At 55.9% G+C, this 17,954-nt stretch overlaps 2 protein-coding genes across 5 annotated transcripts in view; one reads left to right on the forward strand and one right to left on the reverse strand.

Moving 5' to 3' along the window:
- ITPKC (inositol-trisphosphate 3-kinase C) overlaps positions 1 to 495 on the reverse strand; it is a 15,522-nt gene extending 15,027 nt beyond the window's left edge. Inside the window, exon 1 of the mRNA XM_054999697.1 lies at positions 421 to 495. The gene's annotated coding sequence lies outside the window, so the exon portion shown is untranslated. The remainder of the gene's footprint in view (positions 1 to 420) is intronic.
- Positions 1 to 14,924, forward strand: part of COQ8B (coenzyme Q8B) — a 15,896-nt gene extending 972 nt beyond the window's left edge. The window contains exons 1-14 of one of the 4 annotated variants that reach the window (XM_054999692.1): positions 2,443 to 2,658; positions 4,640 to 4,945; positions 5,579 to 5,645; positions 6,728 to 6,805; positions 7,204 to 7,326; positions 7,753 to 7,838; positions 8,390 to 8,533; positions 8,745 to 8,826; positions 9,314 to 9,407; positions 10,556 to 10,697; positions 10,918 to 11,025; positions 11,150 to 11,215; positions 11,396 to 11,482; positions 13,653 to 14,924. In XM_054999692.1, coding sequence (XP_054855667.1) covers positions 2,554 to 2,658; positions 4,640 to 4,945; positions 5,579 to 5,645; positions 6,728 to 6,805; positions 7,204 to 7,326; positions 7,753 to 7,838; positions 8,390 to 8,533; positions 8,745 to 8,826; positions 9,314 to 9,407; positions 10,556 to 10,697; positions 10,918 to 11,025; positions 11,150 to 11,215; positions 11,396 to 11,482; positions 13,653 to 13,955 — 1,791 coding nt within the window. In that variant the 5' untranslated portion in view covers positions 2,443 to 2,553 and the 3' untranslated portion in view covers positions 13,956 to 14,924. Of the gene's footprint in view, positions 1 to 2,442; positions 2,659 to 4,639; positions 4,946 to 5,578; positions 5,646 to 6,727; positions 6,806 to 7,203; positions 7,327 to 7,752; positions 7,839 to 8,202; positions 8,534 to 8,744; positions 8,827 to 9,313; positions 9,408 to 10,555; positions 10,698 to 10,917; positions 11,026 to 11,149; positions 11,216 to 11,395; positions 11,483 to 13,652 lie in introns of those variants that run through there. The other 3 variants (XM_054999693.1, XM_054999694.1, XM_054999695.1) reach the window with 3 other exon arrangements.
- The last annotated feature ends 3,030 nt before the right edge of the window (positions 14,925 to 17,954 follow it).

A 17,954-nucleotide genomic window follows, 5' to 3' on the forward strand; every position in this document is an offset into this window, starting at 1 on the left:
GAGTAAATGTATAGGCCTCTGTCATGGTATCCTTTCCCCCCAAACTGCAGACTCCCAGAGGTCCCCACGTCTGTTCCCCTCCAGGACTTGCTGCCAGGCAAGGAGAAGATGGGCACCTGGGAGGTGTGCACACAAATCCATGCCGTCCCCCCTGCAGGTTCCATGATGCTGGGCGACAGGATTCCAAGTTGGCAGGCGACTAACCGGGGAGCTAGGCCAGGGGTCACTGGGGCCTAGTAACAACAGCCTCGCCTGGATCAGTCATCTCCAGGAGAGACCCAGGGGAGAGGGGGGAGGCATGCTGGAACCCCCCCCCCCACACACACACACCTTCAGGTCGGCTATATGGAAGCCCTGGCAAGGTAGGCTTTTGACGGGGTCTCCAGGCCCCCAGCGTTCCCTGGGCAGCCAGCCACTCACCTGGAATTGCCCCTTGCTGCACACTGCTCTCCGAGCTCCTCAGATGTAACAAGTGGGGTGCTTTCTGCTTGGCCTCCTGGCAGGCCTCTCCGGAGCTGAGCCAGAGCTAGTGTGACTCAGCCCTCAAAGGAGTTCCGTCACTCAGCCTTCCTTGCTGGGAGCTCTGGCGTCACAGCTGTGTTGTGTAACCTCACTGCATGCCACTGAAGGCTAAGTCAGAGGCTACATAGAAAACCTCCCCCCCTCCCCAACTGGCTTCACAGTAATAGGGGGAGTCGGTAAGGTATGGCACTGAGCAAGCCAAGTGTGCCCAGAACTTCTCCCACAGGACAAAAACAAGCCTTGAAACTGGACCAGCAATTCATTCCACTCTGGCACGCACACACAGGAAATGGTCACCGTGTACTTAAACAATTGCCTCCTTATGATTCACTTCTTGAATGTCATCCTCAAGAAATTCCAGAGTTACAAGTCCTGTGCTACTTGAGACCAGACACAGCTGTTGCAGTGGGCTCTCCAAAGTGCCACTGGCCAACTGGCTGCTAAGGCGGCACTGGTCCAGTATCCCTGGCATTTATCACCTGGAAAGCTGTGAGATCCACTTGCCTAGGGGAGGGAAGGAGACTGCCTCACACTAGCCCAACAGGTATCACTGAAGCACAGGGCCAAGGCACAGGTGGTAAGGAAAGACGCTGTGCTGCTTGAATCCACTCCAGTTGTGGTCTGGTTTCTAAACCCCCAGCAGCGCAGCTGGAGACCAGATTTGGATCTGGCTTCACCCAGCTAGAGCAGCTGCAGGCCGGTCACCTCCTCATCTTCCATCCCAAAAAGGCAGATCAAACCTAGCCAGGCAAGGCTGGCAGCTTGACCTCTGCCAGGGCAGCATGTCTCAACCCTGGGGCTCCCTTGCGTCTCAAACATGGCTGCCTTTGGAACTCCGCATTCCAAGCCCACCTGAGCTAAGGCCTGTCCCCTTCCCACCTTCACAGGGAAGTGTTCCAGGTCACACATCCCATTCAGGGTGGGGGTGCTGGGCAGGCCTACTGGACCTTGCTCTTTCTGAACTGTAAACACCCCCCTCATATATTTACTAACAAGGCAATGTTCCCTTTCTCAGGCTGCAATGGGACCATGCTGAGGCCAGTTCTGAGAAACGGGGGGAAGAGAGGGGCCCTGGCATGCCAGGGTGGACAGCATGACTCCTCGGTGGGCCTGCACCCCGACACCCTCTCAGGCCAGAACCTGCGGCTGAACCCGGTGGGTAAGCCAGGCCTCTCCCTTGACAGGGACTCTCTCCTCTTGCTTGGGCCCAGCAGGTACTATTGCTCCTTGCCACGTGCAATTCCTCCCCAGCGGCCTGGCTCCAATTCTTGCCGAATCCTTGCAGAGGCTGGAGGGGGCGATCGGCGACTCAGAGAGCAAGCAAGGCCACCCCTGCTGCTCACCTGGGCAGGTGAGCGGAGGGGCAGCTGCGCTCCAGCAGGCAGAGGAAGCCGGTCTGAGGCTGCCCCAGCCCCGCCCCTGCTGGCCCAACCGCGGCGTGTCCCGCGCGCAGGCCTCGAGCAACCGCCTCTTGCGCAGCTCCCCGGGGAGGAAAGCTGGGAGGAAGGGGACCCAGGCGTCCGGGCTCCCGGCTGCCCTCGCCCTCCTGACGCGCGGGACGCAGAGCGCCGCCGCCGATGCCTCCCGACGGAGGGAAAGAGGCGCCGCGGCCGCCAGCCAACCCCCGACCCCCGCAGTTATTCTGAGCGGGGGGCGGCCGAGCGCGGCGCCCCTCCTCGCGCCCCTTCCTGCCGGGGCGCAACTCGGGCGCAACTGCGCTCCGCTTGCGCCGGCCGAGCAGGGCGGGGAACGAATGGGGCGAGGCACGTGAGCGGCTGCGCGCGCACCGCGGCGGCGGGTGCGGGCGGTGCCTCCGCGGCTCCTCGAGACCAGATTGGCTCTGCCTTACCATTGGCCGCCTCCGCTGATTGGACATCCCTGGTGCCCGTCTGCGAGAAGAGTCACCCGGCGTCGAGGATCGGACCGCGGTGGGGACTGTGCCGGCAGTTTCCTGTTTCCGGCGCCGCGACCTCTGACCTCGACCCTTGCCCTCCTTCCCAGGGGGCGGCGGCGACCTTTGACCGCGCCGGGATGCGGGGGAGGCCGCGGCTGAGGCTCTGGGGGGGCGCCCTGCCCGGGGCGGCCGGGCCATCGGGCCTCCCCGGCTGCGGAACGCGGGGCGGCAGCCGCAGTGGGGTGAGTGCCTGCCTGCCTGCCTGCGGAAGCCTGGCCCGAGCGCTCTCGGCCTGCTGCGGCACGCTGCGCCCTTCCAGCCACGCAACACCCCTAGGGTTGCCAGCTCCATGGTGGGAGATTCCGGGAGATTTGATCGTGGCGCCTGAGAGGGATGGGGAGGGACCTCAGCAGGGTCGAATGCCATAGAGCCCACCCACCCGAGCGGCCATTTTCTCCAGGGGAACTGGTCTCTGTGGCCTAGAGATCAGTCCTAATTCTGGGGGATCTCCTGAGCGCACCAGGAGGTTGGCAACCCTGACTGCAAAGCAGGTCAGGCTGAGAGTACGCGACGGGCACAAGGTCACGGTCCAGCCTTTCAGGCAGAACGACATTTGAACCTGGATCTCCCAGATCTTTCTAAGCTCTATACCAAACGCTCTTGCTAGAAACAGGGTCATGCTCCAGAGGGCCCCCAGGACACTCTCCGTTGCGGGCGGAGCTCCTGCAAGACGTGGTCCAGGTTGCTACACCCAGGGGGAGCATCCATGCAGCATATAGAAAAGAAAGTCTATCCAGATAATTTCATTTTTGCCGGCTGATATAATGATTTGTGAGAACCACAGGGGCCACAAAACGCTGACTCTCAGCCTCCTTGGCTAAAATCAGGTCCAATAGTTTAATCAATTGGACTGAAGGAAGCTGACAGCCTAGCTAGAAATGTAGCTCTTGGTAGTTGTCAATTACACTAGAAAACAAGAGAGTACCAAGGTAAAATGCAGGAAAACTAACAAGGAGTCAAATCGAATTTACTTGATATGTTCAAAATCAGTTAGATGCCAATGAATTCAATATGTGCATACAGACAGCTTACATGAATATAAAGCAAACCGTATTACAGTAGCCTTATGTACATGTGATTAATTTTTGCATTGATATTTAGTACTATTGTTAGGCACAAGCACTTTACATCTTTACCTACATAGGAATTTTGTTGACCTTGTTATTGAAATATGCCCTGCCTTTTGCACATGTAACCTACTTCTATGCATATACTATTTGTATGCTGATACTAATGCTGCTACTGTAATACGGTTTGCTTTATATTCATGTAAGCTGTCTGTATGCACATACTGGATTTATTGGCATCTAACTGATTTTGAACATATCAGGTAAATTCGATTTGACTCCTTTGGTGCTAGTTAGTTTATCACGGCGTGTTTGTTAGTTTTCCAGTTGTCTATTACACAGCAAGCCGGATTTTTCAAAGCACTGCTGACACGTTATGTGTTCCCTTGGGGGCGGGGGGATGTCCCGGTTGTTTCCAGAGTACAGTGGGGAAACTGAGGGTGATCTGCCCACTGCTGCACAAAGAGCCCAGATCCTGGATGAGAAGAGTCAAGGCCTTTTTTATTTTCAAGTCCAGCTCTTCCTTCACTGGCCCACATTGGCTTTATAAAATGCAGTGCAGTGAAGAGGTTGTGTTCTTCAAACACACAGGTGCCAGCTGCAGTAGCTGACCTAATGCTATGTGTTATGTTTTTAAATGGGCGTTGATGTTCAATTGAAAATGAAGATGGGGAAGGAAATCCCAGTGCACCAACATGCTTGTTTTCCCATTTTCTAACAGCTTTTAAAGAAGCACCAAGCCAGAAAATAATTTTTTCCTAGGCTTGGTGTTCATTGCTTGTGCATACACACACCCACCTTGTTTTCCAGCACCCGTAAAGTATTCCAAAGAGTCGTTTCCTTCCCATGGCACTGAGCCCTCTCTTCCCAGTCTTCTGTTCTTTTGTTTTATTTACTAATATACTGCCTGCCTTTGCAGACAGACAACTATCCCAAAGTATTTGCTAGTTCTGGTGTTCACAAATGTGTTTGTAGATGACTGTTGTGTGCCACAAACTAAAGCATCATGGCTCCCAAAGAAGTTGCTCATGGTAGGGTTGGTATTCCAGCTACACACAACAGTAAGAAAGATGCGATGGTTTTTCTTTTGCTGCAGGGTATCACAAAGCCGGCATCTCTCCAAAGGGACCAAGAAAATGTCTCTCCCCAAAGAGGATCTGGATGGGGAGCAAATTCTGGCCACACCGTAAGTTCGTCTGGGTGGACAGTCTGCCCTTTAGGAGCCCGACCAATTCACATTTTCAACAGGAACTCCCAGCTTTTGAGAGACTCCAGGTTTGGCTGTTTCCAGTTGATTCACCAGTCTACAACATTCAGGGGCCTCACAGTGGAAGACATCCAGAAAGCCAGGGACTCTCGGTCAAAAGCCAACCAGGAGAGCCAGGGTAAAGCAAGACAGAAGGTAAGAGCTATCCACCGCAGGAGAGAAGCTGGTGCCGGAACAACCTTATTCCTACCCACTTGCCAGGATGTTTGTGAAGAATGTGGTGCCTCTTAACTGAATAACTTGGGGCTAGCCGTGCGGTACTAAACTAATAACACTGCTATTAAGTGTCGCAAAGAACCAGGGTGGGGAAAGGTAGCCTAGAATGTTTTTTGCCCTGCATAAGCACATAAGAATTGCCCTAATGAATTAGACCCCAGCCAAAGGGTCATAGGGTTCTAAGGTTAGTAAGGGAGCCGTAAGCCAGACCAGCCCCCCACCCCACCCCGGGCAGAAAGTACAAAGTTTGAGCGTTCCCAACAGATGGTGGTTCAATCAGCGAACATCACGACCCCTCTGCAATTGGTTCCTTGCGAGAGATCCAGTCTTTGCTCTCTTGCGTGGGACAGTCCTTCAGGGAGGTGAAGAGCACAACCGTGTCTTCCCTTTAGGAAGTCTGTCTGACCCAGCGTCTTATTTCCATCAGTGGTCAGCCGGGGCCTCTGGGACACTCACAAGCAGGCCTGGGGGAGACAGGCTCCCCAGGAGACTCGTCCCCAGCCTCTGGCGAACTGCCCAGTTTGCCTTTCTGACTCCTGCTTTGTTCTTCAGCTTAGCGAGAGAGCACGGGAGAGGAAAGTGCCGGTTACACGGGTTGGACGGCTTGCAAACTTTGGCGGTAAGATCCATCATACTGCATGTATGGGAGAGAGAGAAATGACCAGGGCAAGTTATATCATCGGTTCTGCTTCAGAGGGTAGAAATGGATTTGTTTAACCAACCGCTTGCATGCCTTCTCTATTTTGGCATCTATGGGGAACAAATCTAGGCAGCAGTGATGCAGAGAAGAAATGAGACCACGCTGAGGTGCGAGAATGGCCGGTGCTTGCAAACTGGGTGCTGCCTCAGAATTGCAAGCCTCTCAGGCTGGCTCGTCTTTAACAATGGTGAAGAATCTTGCCAGCATTCCGACAGCTGAGGGGAAAACTGCAACTAGGGGACAGTGCAAAGAAGGCTGCTTTTATAGGGACCGAAAACCTGACCTCCAAGGAGACTTGAACAAAGCACAACTTTGTTTTCAGACATTTTATTTATATCTCACTTTTCCTCGTATCTTGAGGCAGCTTTAAAGCTACAATTAAAACAATTCCGTTTAAAACTAATAAAATAAACCCCCAGGTACCCCCTCCTCCCAAAGATGCTTGCCATTAAAGTGACTGAAAGCCTTGGGAAATGATAGGACCTCTCAGGTCCTTCTGAAGATTTCTGAAGAGGACGCTTCCCTCCCCTTCCCAGGGAACCTGGTCCACAGAGTGGGCGCTACCATGGAAAAGGCGTGGGCTCTGGTTGATTTAAAGTGTGCGAGGGGGAACAGACCAGCCGTTAGGGGGCAGCCTAAAGATCATCGTTGTTGCACAGGGACGTGTGGGAGGAGACTGTCCTTTAGATATGCAGGCCCTAGACTTTAGCAAGAACAGGAATCAAACAATTGTACAAAACATGGGAAATTGGTTTGGGGAGGGCTTGTTGCTGGAAAACGCTGGCCAGCTCACCAAGTGACCGTTCTGGGAGTTCTTTCCAGGTTACCATAATGTGTTTGCGGTTTGTAGAGCTGGCGTGCCCAGAGGTCTCAGTGCGTTCTAGAGATGGCTGACAGTTGACCAGTCCTCGGTCGTGGAATCGCTGTGCTTTGTGTGCCGAGCCTGCTCCGCTGGCCGCTTGATTCAGACAACCGCACTCTCCCGGATCCTTTCCTTCCAGGTCTGGTTGTGAGTCTGAGCCTCGGGGCCTTGGTGGAAGTGGCAAGAAGCTCGCTGAATGGAGAGCCAAAGCCCCAGAGTAAGAAGCCGGATGGGGAAGGCTGGGAGGGGCCCTCGGGTGCCGTCTCAGCTGCTGGCCGGTGGGGGAGGGGCATGCTTGCTATGCCCACTCTTCTCCCTGGCTTTCAGGAGCAATTCAGGGAGGTAGCAAACCAGGGAAAGCTCTGCCATGCTCCCCCTGCAGGGCCTTTATTTCACTGCATTTACAGGTCTGCATTCCACTTTCTGGCTCAAACCAGCAGACAGCATTAACGAATATAACAATTCTGTTCAAAATAAAAAGCCTGCTATTTTCATCAGGCCCTTGGGGGTGGGGGGTCAGGTTGGTGCAGTGGCTGGGAGATGAATGCTGCTATCTGGAAGACTTCTACACGGGATGGCGAATGCGCAATTCCCACCTCCTTGTCCTCTCTGCAGATGGAGGCGCCCTGCTGGACTCCAGCCCATTCCTGTCTGAGGCCAATGCTGAGCGGATCGTTGACACCCTTTGCAAGATGCGTGGGGCAGCCCTCAAGATTGGCCAGATGCTCAGCATTCAAGGTAGGGGTGGAGAGGAGGTCCCTGGGTGGCCCCCCCTCCCCACAGCTGCAGGGGCCCGAGATGGGGGTGTCGGACTTCCCATCACTATGACTCTAATGAGCTCCAGACCTGAAGGGCTGTTCGTCAAGAGGCCAAAGCTGCAGGATGGGCCCAGGCCCTGATTTTGCTCCTCATCCTCCCCACCAGCAGCCCCCAGCCCTGTCCTTTGCGGTACTCCCCAGGTGGGGGGGGCACTGTGGCTCCTTGCAGCCAGAAGCCAATGCCTGAGGGAGGCATTGCAAGAGGGAGCTCTTGGAGAAGGCAAACCAGCTTAGAAATTTGCGTCCCTGAAACTGTGACCTGCCCCCCACCCCGGAATATGCCCTGGAATCAGCCGCTGGGTTGCCCCCCCCCACACACACACACACTGACCCCCGTTCCCCACAGACAGCAACTTCCTCAGTCCCCAGCTGCAGCGGATCTTCGAGCGTGTCCGCCAGAGCGCAGACTTCATGCCGCCTGCTCAGACGAAGGTGAGCCGCAACATTTTCAGCTGGACAGGGGAAGCTCAGGAGGGAGTTGTGCAAAGCCCCTTTAGTATGCCGACAGGGCTCTCTTTTCTGTAGAGTGGCCTGCTTGGCCTGCATTGTGTGAACTGGCCCCCCGGTGGGGCGGGGGGGGGCACTGACTCAATGCTGTGGCAAAGCCTGTGGGTCCCTGCAGTTCGTTTTCCTTACCTCTTCCCACGAGACTGTGGGGCAGACACATGCGGCGATTCCTTTATCCTCACAGCAGCCAGGTGGTGAGCGGTGGGCGCTCGAACCTCAGCCTTGTCGGTCCTGGTCAGACACGCTAGCCAGTATACCACGTGCCCTTTCAGCGCTTTCTTAATTATAGGTCAGAAAAAGTGGCGAAGCCGGATTTTTTGTGGGCCGTAGATTGTGCCTGCGGAGGTTCCTCCCCGCTGGGAACAGCAGCTGGGCCAGTTGTTCACGTCTCATTTGCTCGGCGCTACCCCCAGACGGGGCGGCCAGCGGGATTTTGCTGCCCTTTCCTGCTGCCACTCCCTTTGTTTCCGGCCCAGCAGGGAGTCCTGGAAGAAGAGCTGGGCACTCGCTGGCGGGAGAAAGTGGCCTCCTTCGAGGAAACGCCTTTTGCAGCTGCCTCCATTGGCCAGGTGCACCGGGGAGCCCTGAGGGACGGCACAGAGGTGGCTTTGAAGATCCAGGTAAGTTGGGGGCGGCGGAGCCAGGGAGGTCGGAGGCCAGGAAGCTGGCTGGCTCCCGCCCTCCCCCCAAGGAGGCAGCTCTTTGTGGTTGGAGCAGCTGGGCAAGAGCTGGGAGGGCAGTGGAGGAGGAGATGGCGAGGCTGGGAGCTCTATGGGGCAAGCAGCCTGACTGTTTACTCCACCTTGCCTCTCTCTCCTTCTTCCACTGCAGTACCCTGGCATTGCTCAGAGCATTCGGAGCGATGTGGACAACCTTCTCTCGGTGCTCAAGATGAGCGTGATGCTGCCGGAAGGTGATGGGGCAGAACAGGTTGCAGCCCCCGGGTTAGCCAGATGCTGTGAGACCCAGAGGCCCAGGGTAGGGGTTGCGAAGCCCTTGGCCCAGGCCAGCCCCCTTCTCTGCTGGAGCTGGAGAAGCATTGGCTGTTGCCTGTGCACTCCTGCGGCCGAGCAGTTGTGGGAGGCAATGGAATACACTACGGGGAGGGCCAGAGCAGGGGCTGGGCTGGATCCAGGGAGGCAAGGCAGCAGATTGCCAAGGAGCCCAGGAAGGAGCGGGGAGGCTTGGTAAAGGCTCAGAGGTACAGGAAATGGGGGAAGGCCCTGCTTGCCAGGCAGCTGTACCGGCCAGCCCGCCCCCTGCTGCCTCAGAAGGGGGACTGGCCGGCCAGGACTGTCGAGGCTGCCGTCTCCTTGCGCGTTCTGTGCGCTCTCGTGGGGTGGTGAGGTGCGGCTGGGCTTGCTCAGCGTCCCCGTCTCTCCTCTGCCCTCCCCTCATAGGGCTCTTTGCAGACAGGGCCCTGCAGGTGCTGGAGAAGGAGCTGGGCTGGGAATGTGACTACCTGCGCGAAGCCGATTGCGCCCGGAAGTTCAGGTACCGAGGCGGGCGTGCTGGCTGGTTCGGTCTCTCCCAAACCCCTCCCCTTGCTCGGGGGTGGGGTGGGGTCTTCTGTTGGGGGTCCCAGCCTTGAAGGCAAGCTGCTCCTTGTGCACGTGACCAGCCGCCGCCCAAGCGTTTGCCCTCCCTTTCTTTCTTGCCTTGAACCCCTCCCTCCCTCCCCCCTCCCCCCCTCCCTGCAGGGCGCTCTGAGTGCCTTGCACGGCTCCCTCTCTCCCTCCGTTCTGCCCTCACAACAATATTGCGAGGTGAGTCAGGCCAAGAGAGCAGGTGACTGGCCGCTTTGGGGCCCAGCTCTTGCCAGTTGTGGCTGATGTGCCCAACGACCCCAGCTGCCCTCAGCAGCTCGGAAGCCCAGTAAAGTGGCAGCAAGTAGCTCTGCCCGTCTGTTGCCTGGGGGAGGGGGGGGGAGGCCCAGGGCACAGCGGGATTCTTCTTGGCTTCCCAGTGAAGTCGACGCGAGAAGAAACCCTCTTCCTCCTCTGCTCTCTGGCGCCTGCCAAGGGCTGTTGCGGGAGTAGAAGGCGTGCTGGTGAGCGTGCGCTGTGCCCGCGCATTGCTCCTGTTCCCCCTTCTGAAGGACAGCGTCTGCAGCCCGCGTCGATGACTGGCTGAATAGTGCAGCTCTTTGGTTCCTCAGAAGTCCTTTCTCCTTCCTGGGACACCATCTTTCCCTTTCACTGCTTCCTCGGATGGACAAAATGGATGCCCTGGGCTTTGCAGACGTTGGCCTGGGCTGCCAGCCCCCGAAATCCATATTTCCAGTCTAGGAGTGAGATCGGGCTGCCGTGTGCCCAGCACAAGAACTGTCTGTCTCCGATGTGCAGCAAAAAACAAACCAACCCAGGAGGGAGACTCCCGGCCGTTTCCCTCATGTTTCTGGCGATTGGTACAAAAGCCAGAACTGAACAAATAACCAGCCAGGCCAGTGATTTTCTCAGTGTTCTTCCCTCCCGCTTGTAACCACCTTTGCGCCAACTGCTTTCCATGGCAAGGCTGTGCCTGAGCAGGGTGCCCATAGAGGACTGCCCGTCTTGCAGTGCTGCTCCCGCTCTCGCCAAACCCAGTGGGTGTGGAAAGACCCTCAGCCTCACAGCAAGCCTTCCTCTGTTGCCCCCTGCCAGGCAGCTCCTCGAGGGAGACCCGTTCTTTGAGGTGCCAGCAGTGGTAGACGAGCTGTCCACAAGGAGGGTGCTGGCTCTGGAGCTGGTGGGCGGCCTTCCGCTGGACCAGTGTCAGTCTCTGGCTCAGGAGACCCGCAACGAGGTGAGAGGAGTACGGCAAGGCATAGCCAGCTTACGGGGCAGCTCGTCAAGCGGTATGACGGAGCCCCTCATGGAGAGTAGTTCTGCCAATAGCTGTCAGCCGCAACTAGAAAAGGAGCCCCATCTGCTGGCAGGAATGCTTCCCTGCCAGCCAGCCCAGGGAGCCCTCCTTTTCCTGCCCACACCACCGCTGGCTGACTCTTTCTCCGGCTTCTCCCCAGATCTGCACCCACATTCTCCGCCTTTGTCTGCGGGAGCTCTTTGAATTCCGCTTCATGCAAACTGATCCAAACTGGTCCAATTTTTTCTACGATGCCAGGAGACACAAGGTGTGGGTTTCTTGAGATTCCTGTGAGTGTTGGGGGGGGGGGGATTTGAGTGACCACGCCCCCTTCCCATTGTGGCCCCCCCCCCAGTTCTGCCCGCCTCACTACTCTGCCTGATTCTTCCCAGGTAACTCTGCTGGACTTTGGGGCTAGCCGAGATTTCAGCAAGGAGTTTACTGACCATTACATTGAGGTAAGGGGATGCGTTTCTGCCCAACTCTGGCGAAGGAAATCTGGTTTGGGATCAGGGAGGGCTCCCCCACCGGAATCCACAGGCACACGGTGGAACTTGCCACTCTGGATGGGCACTGGAGAGGTCTGTGCTGGGGTGGGCTTCAGCACGGAAATGAGCCATTGTCCCCTGCCTGGCCAGGTGGTGAGAGCGGCTGCTGATGGCGACAGGGCCAAAGTGCTTCAGAAATCGAAAGACCTCAAGTTCATGACTGGGCTTGAGACAAAGGTGAGAACCTCTAGGCCTGCCCCAAGAGAAGCCAGCTGCGTGGGCTGTTTTGGACCTGGTAGAGGCCCTGGCACGGCAAGGGGTGTGGGGAGGCATCGGGGGGCATCGAGAACGTGCTGTCAGAGCTTGGGGAAGGCGGGGGTCCTTGAGTGCTCTCACATTTTGCTCTGGGTGGGAGTAATAGCAGATGCCCTCTAGGGAGCCCTGGAAATCACGGTGCTTCGAAATGCGTCTCGTCCTCTTCCCAGAGTTACAGTTCTCAGGATACCTTAGGAAATCTCGCGGAAATTTAGTATAAAATACTCTGAGTACAGAGTACTCTCTCAGTACAGACCTGCTTCTCACTAGAAACAAACTAAAGCTGTGACCGGCAGGGAAACCAACACAATTAATTCAAATTATGAAATCACTTAAATGTATTGACAATGCAGTGCTCATTGACGCTCGTTGAATGACATTACAACAATAAATAACATTATGTGTAACTGTATCAGAAACTCTTCAAAAAGATACTTTCTGACAATCTATACCTGCAAAAATGAAGCGCTCCAAACAATGAAGGTGTGTAAACATCAGACCGTATTCCCTCAGCCCAGTCACTCAGTCCTGCGGTATAATAATTTTAATTTATTGTATTTATATTCCGCCCTCCCCACTTTCACAGGCTCAGGGCGGATAATACCGTGGTATCTTTTTGAAGTGATTTAAGTGATTTCATAATTTGAATTAATTGTGTTGGATTCCCTGCCGGTCACAACTTTGGTTTGTTTCATTTATTGTTGGGGTCCACCTCTCCTGAACTGCTACCTGCCTCTTACTAGGGCTTGAGACGTTGGTGATCCTACATGAGAAATGCTCAGTTTTTGAGCATGTCACGGGGCACTTAGAGGGTGGTTTTCCCAGGATGCAAGTTTGGGTATTTAGTTCCTGGGGAAATGTCGTTTTCCCCTCTCCTGTCCCTCCCAAGGAAGCATAAACTGTTGCAGCCGCTGGTGGGGAGGAGTGTTCATTTGTTTTCTAAACAAGCCTTTGAATGCTCTTAGAAGTCTTATAAGAATGGATGGAGAGGAGGCTCTCTCCCCATTGACAGTGGCGAGAAGACGTGCGTGCATGTGAACACGCCCCCCGTGTAGTGTTGGTCAAATGGCGGCATTGGGAGAACACAGCAGGCGCCCAGACTGGCTGGAAAGGCCCAAAGGGGCCCACCAGCCTTCCTAGCTCAGGCCAGGAACGCAGCAGAGCTCCCACTGGTGGAATCCAGAGTCACTGCGCATTGCAAGCCTGCCCCTCGGAGCACGCAGGCACTTCCCAGCCATCGACAAGGGATTTTTCAGGTGCATTTTCTTGGCAGCCTGCCACGTGTCCGCCTGACGCTCCCAGAAATACGGGGGGCAGGGGGGGGGAGATATGGTTGAGGGGGAGGCCAGCATCCACCTCTGCTGCAGGAATTATCCCATCCCTGGAGGGTCTCTCTGAGAGTGCTCCATGGTCAGCCGAGCAGGTGCCCCCTCCCAGAGGTCGGCTGCTGGCCTCTCCAGTTGCCCCTGGTGTTGCCTCCCAGGCTTGCTGTCATTTGTTTCCTGGCAAGTCGGGGAGCCAGCACGTGTGACACCCCCCCCCCCCCCAGGGTGGCTTGATCTGCCCCAGGTGCTGTCAGCCCTCTGCTGTGGCTTCTGGCCTTGCGTTCTGGAGGCTGCCGTGTGGCAGAAGGGCCTGTGTCAGCTGTGCCCAGCTGGGTGAGACCCACGCTGACTGAATGCTGAATTGTCTGGGGTGCCTGGGTGGGGCTCATTTGACCACAGGTGAGTTCAGACAATGCAGGTGTTGAAATGGGGCCTGCAGGGCAAAAGTGAATGACAGCAGCCCAAAGAGGGTGTGTGCACCTGGGACTCCATCCTGCCTGAATGCTGCGCCTGCCGTGGAAGCCCTTCCCAGGGATCCTGGATACGTTGAGGAGAGCTGGCTATGGGAAGGCATTCTGCACATGCTCAGAGGAGCACTGTCTTGTACCATTAGTATGTATGGTCTGTAGCTGAGCCCTGGTTTTGGAAGCCAGAGCAGGAGCCAAGCCGGGCGAGGGGCAGGCACAGTTATTGGTTAGAACTGGGGAGATCTAGGCTGGGGCTGGCTTGGGTTGCAGGGCCTCATGCTGATTTCCCTGCTGGGCCAGGTGTTCGAGGAGGCACATGTCGATGCGGTGATGATCCTGGGCGAGGCCTTCTCTGCCCCAGGCCCCTTTGACTTCAGCACCCAGAGCACGACCCGCAGTATCCAGGAGCTTGTCCCCGTGATGCTCAAGCACCGCCTCTGCTCCCCACCAGAAGAGAGCTACTCCCTGCACCGCAAGATGGCTGGTTCCTTCCTCATCTGTGCTCGCCTGGGAGCAGCCATTCCCTGCCGCGAGATGTTTGAGGAGGCGTACGCCCAGTATGCAGCACGGGGACGTGGCGCGGGGTCAGCAGAGGGCACCTAGAGCAAGGGAGTGTCAGTGGCGCGAATCCGTCCCTCCTGATGCATCCTAAACTGGGCGCACCCTTGATTGAGGGTGCAGGATCCCTCCCTTCAGGATCTACTTTGTAGCTCACCAGAGCTGCTGCTCCCGGGGAATGGAGCTCGTGCCTGCGTGGTGGATTTTGACCGCTCCTTTGAGAAGACTGTCTGTGCCAACTGTGACATTTGCTGGTACCTGTTCCCTCCCCTTCAGGCAGCCTGTTGCTGGAGGGCGCCTTTTAGGAATGCAGAGGGGGTGGGGGAAGGGTCAGCCCCTCTCTCCCGCCCGCTGCACGCCAGGGCGTGGATGCAGCCCCTCCCTCCCTCCAGGCCAAGGGTGCCCAGGTGCTGGAATGGACCACCAGCACCCTCAGGCCTCCTGCTCCCAGCGGCTCCCAGCTGCAGAGCATCTTCATGTGTTCTGCTTGAGCACTTGAGCTGTGTCCTGTGGCGGCAGGCAAGGGTGGCGATGGGGGCAGCTGCTCTGAATGGCAGGAAGAGGCAAAGGAAAGAGGCGGCCTTTAGAACACCTTGGCAGGTCACATGGGCCCGCTCGCAGCACCCGTAGAGGAGACCTTCAGCCATATGTCCCTGTGCTCCAACTGCAGTCTCGGGCCGCCATTTGTGGGTGATCCCACCTGGCCTCAACCAGAGCTCAGGCCTTTTGTGGGGTGGCGGCTGCTCTGAGGAATGGGCTCTCGGAGGAGGTGAGGGGAGCCCCACCATGGAGAGGGGCTGGAGGGGCCGCAAGGCTTGCCTGTTTGCCAGGACTTTGGAGGGGGCTGGAATGGCAGGAATTTATTTGGAGGGGTGGGAGGATGGGGGGGTTGTGACTTTATTTTGGCTTAGCTGTAAATTGTTTTAATCTACTAATGGAAGCTGCCTTGAGCCAGAAGGGAAGGTAGCGTTGAAAATGTTTTAATAAATACAAATAAGCCCATTCTGGGCTGCGGGTGGCATTGCCAGTCCGAGCTCCCCCTTCCTTAGCATGTAAAGCCAAGAGCCTCCAGTGGGTGTTTCTGGGCTCCAGGAAGCAGGCTTGCGATCCCCTGCCTCCCCTTTGGGCCTGGAGAAGGGAAAGCAGCAGCCCAGCTTCTGTGCCGGAGCCAGGGCCGCTGTCGCTGCCCCCCCTCCTTTTCGGCTATTGGGCACGTGCTTATTGGCCGGGGTGGGACTAGAACCACAGACAAGGCCTCTGGGTGGCTGGGAAGGCAAGGGCCAAGGTCTCTGCCCCTCCGCAGGCCTCCACAGGAAGCAGGGACTACCTGGAGCCACAGAACTGGGGGGGTCCCCTCCCTTTTTTTACAGCAGTGGGTTTTTTAAAATGTGGAGGGGGCATTTTGCTTACATGGAGGGGGCATTTTATTCACCAAGTTTGTGACCCCTTTCTATCCTAGATATGGGTCTGAATCAACCCTATTAAAGATACCCCCCACACACACACACACCCCTCTGTGTGGAAAGTGTATGTTTGTGCTCCCCACTGAAGATGGAAGCTCTGGCTCTCGAAAGCTGAAACCCTGAAAATCTTCTTGGTCTCGAACGAGCCACTGGACTCGGATGCTGCTGCTCTACTGCAGACCAGCACAACGGCACGCCTGGAACCGTTTCTGCTCAGTTTCTCATACCAGTTGAGAAGTGTGACGTCCAGGACTCCTAGTGTGGTTGTGGGTTTGCTGTGGTTGTGTTGGATGGCTGATATCCAGCCATCATTCCTCTTGCGCCCAAAATGAAAACAAAGTACTTCCATAATCCATCTCATGAGACAGACCTAAAACCAGGAAAAGAAAACTGAGCCACTGGAATGGCTCAAGTACACTCAAAAATAACCGCTACGGCAAATTAAAAGCATTTGGCCTCTCAGAAACGTGCCCACCTTTCCCCTTTTCTGCCAGCTCTGAGCAATTGGCGTTTTCCATTTACTTAGCGTTTGGGGGGGGGGGGCGGATGGTTGAGCCCTTCAGAAAAACCTTTTGCCTTTCCAGCAATGCTTCTCCACGTCTAACGGGCCCAAAGCAAGGGGCTCTGAACCCGTGCACCCTGCACATGGTGGGCTTCCTCTTTTCCCTGCCTCCACGAGGCTCCCAAGCCAGAAGAGAGACTCAAACCCAACTGCTTGCCTGCACCTGAGAGCCTGCCAAGGCCTTCGCCTTCTGCCTTCTGCAGGGTCCCCTGAGCAGCAGGGCGGAGGTCGCCGGTGCCTCGGAGGCCGGAGAGGGGTCTGTTTCCCAGCCCCGTGGGCTCTTGCTTCTGAGCATTTCCTGCCTGGCTGGCGTCCTGCCCCTGCTGGACTTGGCTGTGCAGGTGCAGCTGTTCCGTGCTAGTGTCGCAGAGCTGGCGTGCAATTTTTTTTGTATGTTATCATTATTGAGGGGGGTTCTATGCCCCCGCTCCAGGGACCTGTTTGAGGTTCCTCGCAAGGTAAAAACAATATGGCACTCATAAGAACAAGCATACAGATTATGCCATAATACAAGAAAAGAGCTCTCATAAAAGCTGCGTCAACAATACATGCCGCCATGGAAATTAGTTCTGCTTTGCTTCCTGAAAGATTTCGTCTCTCTGCTTAGCTCTATACTTGTTTTTCAAATTTTCTACTCCTCTTCCCTCTGGCATCTGTTAACTGAATGTCCTAACTGTTGTTTGTTGTTACGCTTTGCTCAGTGAATGTCCAAGCTGTTGTGTTTAAACTTGTACTATGTAATCCACCTTGGGTCTCAGTGAGAAAGGTGGACCATAAATTAAGGATATAATAATTCCTTAACCAGCCTCTAGCAGCAGCAAACTATGAAAAAGACAATGGAAAAAGGTGGAAACCCTGTAGTTACAGGGCAACTAGAAACATTTTGGCCTGGCACCTCAAGGGGGATGGGCATTCCGAAGGTGGGATCCAGTCCCTCTTGCCCGCAGCCCTCAGGCGACACTCTCGGCTTGAGGTACCCTCCCCCATCTGACATGGGGCTAATCATCTGCTCCGCCTTACAAGGCTGTTGCAAGCATTATGGTAAAACTACTGAGCACAGGGGAAATGCTCTCCCAACCTAGTCTGCTGGCATCAATGGATTAGATGGCACCTTCATGTCCTGTTGCCCCACCAAGTGGCATAGCAGTTGCCCTACTAAAGGAGCATGTGGGCATTAATGAGCCATGCTTTCTGCTGTTGCCCACCCCCCGCCAGAAGCTCAGACCAACCATGCTCCCTCCTCCCCCTCACAAGAAACGGGGCAGCAAGAGCAGAGGCCTGGTTCAAGCCGTGCCTGAGCAGCAGGTCCAGTTGCTCTCCTCCCCCAAGAGTCGCAGTCCCTTTTCCCGAGCTCTCAAGGCCCTTGGTGGGCACAAGCAAAGTATGTCCATCCCCTGGGCCCCTCACCCCCACCAGCCAGCCTTGCACGCTGCCACAGCAGCACAGCCAATGCAGGCCTGAGAGGGGAAGGCCGGGCACTTCACATGCTGCTGATGGCAGGGAAAGAGCAGAGCGTTCCGGCGCTGGCTGCCACAAGCAGTCCGTGGGGGGCTTGGCCAGAGAACTGACCTGGCACTGCTTCCTCATGTGGGTCTTGGCCAGGTGGAAGTAAGTGGTAGTGGACAGTCTTTCTCCCTCCAAGGAGAGGAGGGGGGTAGGTTTAATGTGGTTATGAATAAGATATGAACACATCTCCTTCTGCTGGAGCTGGTGGCAGACACGTGTCAATCAATACTGGAGGGGCTCAATTAGGAACGCACGCATCCATTTCACTAAAATGGGCCAGGCCTACAGGGAGCTGTGTGAGCCAGTGGGCAGTTGCGGGCCCTGCCTGTTCCTGCCTCAATGCCTATAACCGAGTTCTGGTCTTGCAGACACGGGAGAGTTGGGGTCCTGGTCTGGAAGAAATCACTTCTGCTGTGGTCATTTGCCCCAAGATGCTCAGCCTTTTTTTCGCTTTGCTTGACCTGGTTTTGCAAAAATGCTCTGCTAGTGCACAGCAGGCTGTGCTGTGGTGAA

The sequence above is a fragment of the Eublepharis macularius genome, chromosome 15, assembly GCF_028583425.1.
Source record: "Eublepharis macularius isolate TG4126 chromosome 15, MPM_Emac_v1.0, whole genome shotgun sequence".
Classification (NCBI taxonomy): Eukaryota; Metazoa; Chordata; class Lepidosauria; order Squamata; family Eublepharidae; genus Eublepharis; species Eublepharis macularius.